This window comes from Octopus bimaculoides, chromosome 5 (assembly GCF_001194135.2).
Source record: "Octopus bimaculoides isolate UCB-OBI-ISO-001 chromosome 5, ASM119413v2, whole genome shotgun sequence".
Taxonomy (NCBI): Eukaryota; Metazoa; Mollusca; class Cephalopoda; order Octopoda; family Octopodidae; genus Octopus; species Octopus bimaculoides.
In genome coordinates this window covers 9,887,920-9,897,611 of record NC_068985.1, presented here as the reverse complement: position 1 = coordinate 9,897,611, position 9,692 = coordinate 9,887,920, and the positions used below count along the sequence as shown (strand labels likewise).

General features: G+C 38.1%; 1 protein-coding gene across 1 annotated transcript in view; it reads left to right on the top strand.

Moving 5' to 3' along the window:
* LOC106879053 (integrator complex subunit 15) overlaps positions 1–9,092 on the top strand; it is a 20,580-nt gene extending 11,488 nt beyond the window's left edge. The window contains exons 4-7 of the mRNA XM_014928477.2: positions 367–535; positions 1,107–1,679; positions 7,433–7,472; positions 8,250–9,092. Of these exons, the coding sequence (XP_014783963.1) occupies positions 367–535; positions 1,107–1,679; positions 7,433–7,472; positions 8,250–8,301 (834 nt within the window). The 3' untranslated portion in view covers positions 8,302–9,092. The remainder of the gene's footprint in view (positions 1–366; positions 536–1,106; positions 1,680–7,432; positions 7,473–8,249) is intronic.
* The last annotated feature ends 600 nt before the right edge of the window (positions 9,093–9,692 follow it).

Genomic DNA, 9,692 nt, shown 5'->3' with positions numbered 1-9,692 from the left:
TATATATATTTAGAGAGATTTAGAAATGATTACATTTATTTCTATTTACACACACACACACACACACACATATGAAATAATTAAGATTCAGTTGAATTAGGTCCTTAAGTTGAAGCACCATGTCAGTCTGGTATTATCCGCACAGCTGAAAGTAAGGTGAATAAAATCAAAAAAGTAGTAATATCATCCTGTGTAGGACTGCCACATTGTGTTGGCAAATACGTACACTCACACATATATGAACACACTGATATATACATTAATACATTCATATATGCATACAGGGATATATACCCATATATCAACACACATGCACGCTTATACAGTACATTAATACTTGTTATAACTTATATATTTGAAATGCAGGAGCGAGGCTGTGACAGTGAACCAGTGTGCTGCATGGCCAAATCCATGGTCAACGACTACTGCCAACTGTTTCCAGGTGTGATTCCAACATTTCAAGCACTGCCCAGTATCTCACCACTATTTGCCTGTAACTTCATTGCAGCGGTAACCGCTCTATTCCCATGTAACAGTAAGTTGAATGAGTTTTGTCTCTTTTGTTTTATATGAAGATTGAGGTCAGGAAAAGTATCTTTCTTAACTGTTTAACCCTTGGATCAATCTGTCAAATGTAATACTTATTTATTCACTTTGTTTTGAATTAATCATGTGTTATTACATAGCTGCAAGATTTTGATATCATCATCATCACTTAACGTTCATCTTCCATGCTGGCATGGTTTGGACAGTTTGACAGGAGCATGCAAGCCAGAGAGCTGTACCTGGCTCCAATTGTCCATTTTGGCATGGTTTCTACAGCTGATGTCCTTCCTAATGCCAACCACTTTACAGAGTATACTGGGTGCTTTTTATGCGACATCAGCACTGGTTAGGAAGGGCATCCAGCTGTAGAAACTCTGCCAGATCAGATTGGAGCCTGGTGTAACCATCTGGTTCGCCAGTCCCCAGTCAAATCGTCCAACCCATGCTAGCATGGAAAGCAGACGTTAAACGATGATGATGATGATGATGATTGATTCTAATTGATAATGACTTACCTGTTACGATGTTGTATAAAATGGTGGTTGTTTCATTTGTTACAGCTTTAGATGGTATGCCGCCAGAGAAACTTGTGGAACATGTCACCAACTGGATCTCCTCGGATAGCAGACTGTGTTCGGTGTCTATGCGTCCAGCATCCTCTGGCAGTAGCTATCGGATGTTCGCCTCGCACGGCTGCTCACCGTTTCCTGGACTCACCAACTGGTGCGTCAAGGGACCCGTGCTATGTCTCAAGGCCACTGACAACAACAAAAACTGCTGGGGGGACATCGGGGTGGCCAATACCTGCAACAATAACAATCGACTCCAGCAGCAGCAGCAGCTCTTCTCGCGGCTCCACTTGGGGGTCCTTCAAAGCCTGCTCGCCAACAACGCAGCAGCAGCGACCGGTACCGGCCGGACTGCGGTCAGTGGACTGCTTGGCCCCAACGTACCGAATGCCACTGGGCACCCTTTCACACCGGCTGACATCAAAAAGACATCTCAGGAACTTATGGACATTTGCAAACGTTACGGTTTATCACCAGAGGAAGAGACTTGCCTCTGCTCTGTTGAAAGACTCGGACAGATTATTCAAGTAGCTTTAGCCAGTGCGACTCTTCGAGTCAGACCAGGTATGTATGTGCTTTCTTGCAAATTTAATTAATGTCTTTTTTACATTTCTTCTTTGCTGTTTTATGTGTTTATATATTTATATTATAATGGAGAAAGCTGCTTATTAATTAGGTATGTAACAGTTACTAAAAGAAAGCAATTATTAAAGGCTTGACCGTCTGGAAATTTTTTTTATAAATTCAAGTTCAAAGAAATTTCTGACAGTTATTGAATATTTGAACTACAAGTTTTTCACAAATTTAAATATTCGTTGCATTCACTGCGGAGTAGATTTAATAACCAATATTAATTCGTTGCAGGTGAAATTTTCCGTTTTCATTTGCAACAGTCTCTCACTCTCTCTCGCCTCTATTTTCATTTCAATGTTTTCCTTTCAAGTTTTTAATTCACTATTTGCAAAACTCACAGTTTATTCTATATACGTAATGTAAAAAATTATTTATTGAATGAATGAATGCTATTAGACAAAATAGGTGTATAACTTTGAGGCTTATTTTTAATAAAATGAAACGTTTTTAATATATCGGTATAATTTTTTTTAAAAAAAGTGATTTTGTTGGTGCGGCTGTTTGGAACGCTATAAGCCTTACAATAATAACTATGTGATCGCTGCTATTTCTAGCACGTTAAATCTTGAAGTTTCTTTAAATTACAGATACATTACGACTATAATAAATTACTGAAAGAAAAATTTACTTTCTGAACTTGCTTTTATCAGTGAATATTTCAAGTTCACAAATTTAAATATAGATAGATCTGTCTGTCTGTTTGTGTGTGTGTGTGTATGATGCTTTGTAATTGAATTTGGTAGATGGAAGTTACTGCCATATGTGTGCATGTGTGTGTAAGTGCTTATGCCTCCTAACAGATCTGTGCTATAATGCAATAAATTTTTCTCCTGATGTGATTCAGTTAGGCAATTTCTCCTATATATGACCATTTGTCTGTTTGATCAGGGCTAACCTTGGTCTAAATACCATCATGAAATCTCTCTTTTTTTTTTATTGAGATATACTAGTTTTTCAGCTTTTGGGAAACGTAACAAAAACAAAAACAAAAAATGGAAAAATATTAGGAAAGAAATCAAGCAAAGAATCCAGTGTAAAAATGATGAAAAAACCCCCCCAAAAATCCTGTTAAATTTCTTTTGATGAAGCATTTGGCCACATGTTGCATGTAGCAGATTCCCAAGAGTAGATTAAAAGAAAGAACACTCATAAAATGAATTCCTTCAAGAGCTCAGAAGGCTTTCTAGAAGTAGTTGATAGACGACTTAATTTGTTGTGCTGGTGTCATGTAGAGGCACCTGTGCCAGTGTCATATAAAAGCACCTATGCTGGTGCCACATATAAACTACCTGTGTTGGTGCCATGCAACAGCACTGGTGCTGGGCCCGCATAAAAAAACATCTGGTATACTACATGAAGTGGTTGGCTTCAGGAAGGGCATCCAGCTGTAGAAACTATCCCAAAACAGACAATTGGAGCCTGGTGCAACTCTCTGGCTTGTCAGCTCCTGTCAAACTGTCCAACCCATGTCAGCATGCGAAACAGACGTTAAATGATGAGAGTGAAATAAAAACAGGATGGGAAAAGTTCAGATTACCATTATCTCTGCTGGCATTGAAGGGATTCTCTCTGTGAGTGAAGAGAGATTGTATGGTGCTTGTGTGTGAAGTGTAAAGCTGCATGGTAATGAAGCGTAGATGCTGGATGCTGAGGGAGGATGTGTGAAACCTGGAAAGAAATGAAGTGGGTATGATCTACTGGATGTTAATGTGAATAAATGATGGAGCACAGATTGACTTGATGGAATTCATTGAGGTAGGATTTTCTGCATCCAGAGACCCTACCTGTTTCCAAGCAAAGTAATATTTCCCCTGTGACCAGACATGCTTTCATGGAAGGCAGAAATGATGGGACACACTTGTGTGAAGGTGATGCTCGTTTACAACTATCATACAATATGTCATGACAAAGAATCACACACACACATATGCACAAACATTTATAAATATCTACAAAGATGTAAGAATTGCAATTATCATCATCGTCATCATCGTTTAACGTCCGCTTTCCATGCTAGCATGGGTTGGACGATTTGACTGAGGACTGGCGAACCAGATGGCTGCACCAGGCTCCAATCCGATCTGGCAGAGTTTCTACAGCTGGATGCCCTTCCTAACGCCAACCACTCCGAGAGTGTAGTGGGTGCTTTTACGTGCCACCGGCACGAGGGCCAGTCACAAGGTATTGGCAACAGCCACGCTCAAAATGGTGTTTTTTACGTGCTGCCTACATAGGAGCCAGTTCAGCGGCACTGGCAACAACCTCGCTTGAATGCTTTCTAACATGCCACCGGTACAAGTGCCAGTAAGGCGACATTGGTAACAATCACGCTCAAATGGTGTTATTTACGTGCCACTAACACGGAAGCCAGACAGCTGCTCTGGCAATGATCACGCTCGGATGGTGCTGTTAGTGCTCCACTGGCACAGGTGCCAGTCATTGAACTTGGTTCAATTATGATTTCGATTTTTGCTTGCAAGCAGCACAACCACTTGGTAGTGAGTGCTATGTAATCTCAAATATAATGCAGGTCTCATGTTTTGCAGCTAAAAATCAATATATTTTACCCCCCTTTTTCAAATCTCAAGTATAATGCTATTCACCAATCTCAACTTTATGTTTAATAATAAATCTTGTATTATAACTGTGTAAAATTCAGTTACAGGTAGTGTCCCTGTGACTTGTGGAATTATAAAATGCATATAACATATAATGTGTTTTGTTTTCTCACTTGGCGTTAACTGCTATGTAAATATATTGTATTTATTGTAAATAGAAATATACCATATGTACTTGTGATTAGGTCATGCCCCTAGTTTAGAGTTAAATTTTGGTACAAAATTTTTTCTCTTCACATTAAAAACTGCCATGTCAGTTCCTATTTTTTTTCAGTTAAAATGTCGTTGTCGTTGTCGTTTAACGTCCGTTTTCCATGCTGGCATGGGTCGGATGGTTTCCAACTCAGAATTTCTGGAATCACCATTGACACTGGCTGACACTTATTGTTTGATTCTCCATATACTGCATTAATATTCCTCGCACATTCTGTTGCGTTGCCTTTATTGAACTCATAAAGCAAATTATGCCGAATATGCTCCTTTGTCACTTCTATTATACCTTTGAAAAGATAAGTGTTAAAATCGAACTGCACTCTTCAAAACTTGCACTAAGAATAAGGACAAGCTAAAATTACTGCTTTTATAGCCAGTTGATGCAGGTAGTTTATCCCCCCCCCCCTCAGACTTTCAGTTCATGCAATTGAAAAACCACATTATTTATTTATGGGATGACCCTATATGTATATATATATATATATATATATATATATATATATATATATATATATATATAATTGAAGGCATAAGTAAAATCCAGGTCATCCTTTGGTAGCACTTCAAGCAGGATCCTAGCTTGTATAGTGTTTGTATATTAGTGTAAAGGTTAAATTCACCAAAATATGATTCGTTACACTTAGGTCAATTATTAAAGGAGTACTCCACCAATCCAAAGCAAGTATATCAAACAATATGTTATAATGCTCACAGAGTTAAGAATAATAATTTTAATTACAGAAAAGATAAGTCATATCAATGCTACATATGTTTCGGTGAATTAACGTAATTTATTTCCTATTGCATTGAAAGTTATGTAATTCATTAAGTAGATTCAGTATTCATTCACTTCTTCAGAAATCACTTATCAAATAAATGGCGTTCATTAACTGAAACGTACGTAACATTGATTTGATTTCTCTTTTCCACAGTTTAAATTATTGGTATATATAAAAGCATTTTACATCCACTTTTCCTGCTGGTATGGATTGGATGGGATATCATAGTGCTACTAAGGAGCTGCTACTCTCAAAATCAAAGTGTTCATTTTCTTATTTCTTTATTGCCCACAAGGGGCTAAACATAGAGGGGACAAACAAGGACAAGACAAAGAGATTAAGTCGATTACATTGACCCCAGTGCGTAACTGGTACTTAATTTATTGAACCCGAAAGGATGAAACGCAAAGTCGACCTCGGGGGAATTTGGACTCGGAACATAAAAACAGACGAAATACCACTAAGCATTTCGCCCAGCTTACTAACATTTCGTATTTCTTTATTGTCCACAAGGGGCTAAACATAGAGGGGACAAACAAGGACAGACAAAGGGATTAAGTCGATTCCATCGACGCCGGTGCATAACTGGTACTTAATTTATTGACCCTGAAAGGATGAAAGGCAAAGTCGACTTCGGCAGAATTTGAACTCAGAATGTAACGGCAGATGAAATGCCGCTAAGCATTTCGCCCTGTGTGCTGACATTTCTGCCAGCTCGCTGCCTTCATTTTCTGTTCGTTTTCTGACTAAATGCTCTTCCTAATGTCAACCACTTTATATTAGTGTGTACTGGGCACATTTTCTCATATCAATAATTCTTGGGAGGTTGAATAATCCTCAATGAGACAGAGTTACACACACCTCACAACATTGCAATTTCTCTGCTTGTACAGCAAACAGCTTTACATTCTAAACAGCAGAGGCAACAATGATGACAAAAAAGACCAGAAAAGGCATAGGAGTGGCTGTGTGGTAAGTAGCTTGCTTACCAACCACATGTTTCCGGGTTCAGTCCCACTGCGTGGCACCTTGGGCTGGTGTCTTCTATTTTAACCTCAGGCCGACCAAAGCCTTGTGAGTGAATTTGGTAGACGGAAACTGAAAGAAGCCCGTCGTATATATGTATATATATATGTGTGTGTGTATGTTTGTGTGTCTGTCTGTTCCCCCCAACATTGCTTGACAATGCTGGTGTGTTTAGGTCCCCGTAACTTGGCGGTTCGGCAAGAGACACCGATAGAATAAGTACTAGGCTTACAAAGAATAAGTCCTGGGGCCGATTTGCTTGACTAAAGGCAGTGCTCCAGCATGGCCACAGTCAAATGACTGAAACAAGTAAAAGAGTAAATGGGTATTTGAGAGAGAGAGAGAGAACAAAGGCATCAGAAGGTCCAGAATGGTTTCAGAGGTGGAAGAAACAAGGGTATGATGAAGGGAAAAGGCAGAGATATGTAGGGGTGGTGTCAGGACGAATGTGGGTAGCAATGGCAGATGGGTGACAAGATAAAGACGATAGGTTCCTGGGGAGGGCACTAGAGGCGTGTCTAGAAGTTTGCTCTGCAAGGACATGGTTCCAATTCAGTTTGACTCTGTGGTGTTTTGGGCAAGTGTCCTCTACTGTAGCCCCAGGCCAACCGAAGCCTTGTGTGGGGTTTTGGTAGATGGAAACAGAAAGAAGCTCATTTGTCTTGTGTACGTGTGTGTGTGTATATAAGTATATGTGCGCACATACATGTATGTGTGGGTGAGAGTCTTTGTGTCTCTTTGTCTTGACAATGTGTGGTAGTTGTAAATGATCACCACTGTCATACAAGCAGTGTCATATATTTACAATGTTCTGCATAACTATGCCTGGCCAAGGAAAGAAGAAATCTTACTTTCCTTGGAAACAGGCGAGGGTTGGTGACAGGAAAGGCATCTAACCATGGAAAACCTGCCTCAACGAACTTGATCTGATCCATGCAAGCATGGAAAAATGAACATTAAATTGATGATGTTGATGATGATGCTAATATATTTGTGTGTGTTTCAAATTGAGAAAATATGTATTCATAGATGTATATTTATTTTTCAGCACAACTTTGTGAAATCTTGCAACTTTTGCCAGCAAATAGGTAAGACCCTTCTTTATAACTTGCATAACTTTTGTTCAATGAAATTCCTCCTTGCATCAGTTTCATACATAAAAAGCATTCTCAGGTTTCTTTATGCGTAATTACATTATTATTATTATTATTATTTGCTAATAAGGTGCAGGAGTGGCTGTGTGGTAAGTAGCTTGCTTACCAGCCACATGGTTCCGGGTTCAGTCCCACTGCGTGGCACCTTGGGCAAGTGTCTTCTCCTATAGCCTCGGGCCGACCAAAGCCTTGTGAGTGGATTTGGTAGATGGAAACTGAAAGAAGCCCGTCGTATATATATATATATATGTGCGTGTGTGTCTGTATTTGTCCCCCCCCCCCCAACATCACTTGACAACCGATGGTGGTGTTTACGTCCCTGTAACATAGCGGTTCGGCAAAAGAGACTGATAGAATAAGTACTAGGCGTAAAAAGCAACCACTACACTCTCTGAGTGGCTGGCGTTAGGAAGGGCATCCAGCTGTAGAAACTCTGCTAGATCAGATTGGAGCTTGGTGCAGCCATTCAGTTTGCCAGTCCTCAGTCAAATTGTCCAACCCATGCTAGCATGGAAAGCAGACGTTAAACGATGATGATGATGATAATGCATACAAAAAATATTTAATAATATATCCATCATATATATGACTCAGTTGCTAGTTTATTTAGATCTCTAATACTTGTGCAGTTATGATTAGGTTCAAGTATTTAATTACGTTTTTGGTTTTGTTTGATTCATGATTTAATGTTCCTTTCTTTTTCCTTTGTAGGTTACTCAGATTGATAAAAACACTCCACCAAGGAAATGGCTCTGCTGTATGAAGAAAACTTTCCTTCAGCTGCATTCATCAACAAAATATATACACCACAGGGCTGGGGAGAGGGGAATATTTGCTTCTTTCAAGCAACTGGGAGGGAGGAAAAAATCTTCAAATCCTCATAGGGTCATGTCCATAAGAGAGGTAACTCTGCCACTAACTTCTAACTCTTCAAATGGAGGTAAATAAATAAGTAGATTCAATGGAGAATTTACATTTTTTTTCTCTTCTGGATACTTTTATACAAATAATTCCTCTACAATTGCTCCATCTATTAGGGTTAGGTTATTCTAGTTCTTCTTACAATTAGATTCTTTTTAAAATAAATTAAGTTATTAGTATTTCTCCAATTTGATTTCAGAAATCATAAAATAAGTTTGTATATCACAAGGAAATACCATTTCTTATTGTATTAACTTTTATTTTGTTGTTGATGGAAATTAGCTCAAATTTCCTTAAATTCTCGTTTGTTTTTTTTTTTAATGTTTCATCTTTTAACTGGTTTTAGTTCAATTTTAAAAAAAAACACTTCTAGATATTAATGCAACAGAAATAGTAGTGAGTTAAAATATATATATTATATTGCTCTTTATGTAATTACTTTTCTAAATAACCTTTTAATGTGAACAAAAACAAAAAAAATGTGACGAGTTACCTCTCTTGTTATGCAAGCTCTTCACAACCTCCTGTTGGCAGCAAATGTCATCGGTGAATGAGAAACCCACACTGTTTGGCTCATACAAAATCTGTTTCCATCTGTTTATCATTGTACTATAAATTCATTCCATATCAAAACTGATTGGTTTTTTTTTTAATATTTGTTTGTTCTGTTTTGTCATCATTGGTTAATTACTTGCAATTCGTTTTAGCATTGCTTGAAGTGGTAGTGAATCTCTTCTTTCTTCTTGACTAAAATAGATTTATCTTTCATTCCGGTTACCCTTTATTGACATTTGAAATGGATAACTGAAAATTTCATATTCGCTTTGTAATGCTTTTATATTTAAAAAAAAAGGAGAAAATGCTGCAAAGACTTGCAAAAATATTTGTGAAGTTAATGGAGAATATGCTGTAAGTGAATCAACTGTTCGAAGGTGGTTTGCAAAATTTTAAGCTGGAGAGTTTAGTTTGGAAGTTGACAAGTCGCAGTGGAAGGTATTTGAAAATGGATGATATTCTGAAGGCAAAACTCAAAGAAATCTCAAATATCATGACTAGAGAACTTGCGGAGGAGTTGGAAGTTTCTAAAAGTACAGTTCATGAAATATATCCCTTTTTGCATCTTAAAAAACGCTCAGAACTTTCTGGACAACCTAATAGCTTTGAGATTTTGATGATGTAAATGTTATTTGTAGAATGACATTGAAGGGTAGGTGTGAGAGGTTGAAGATAAAA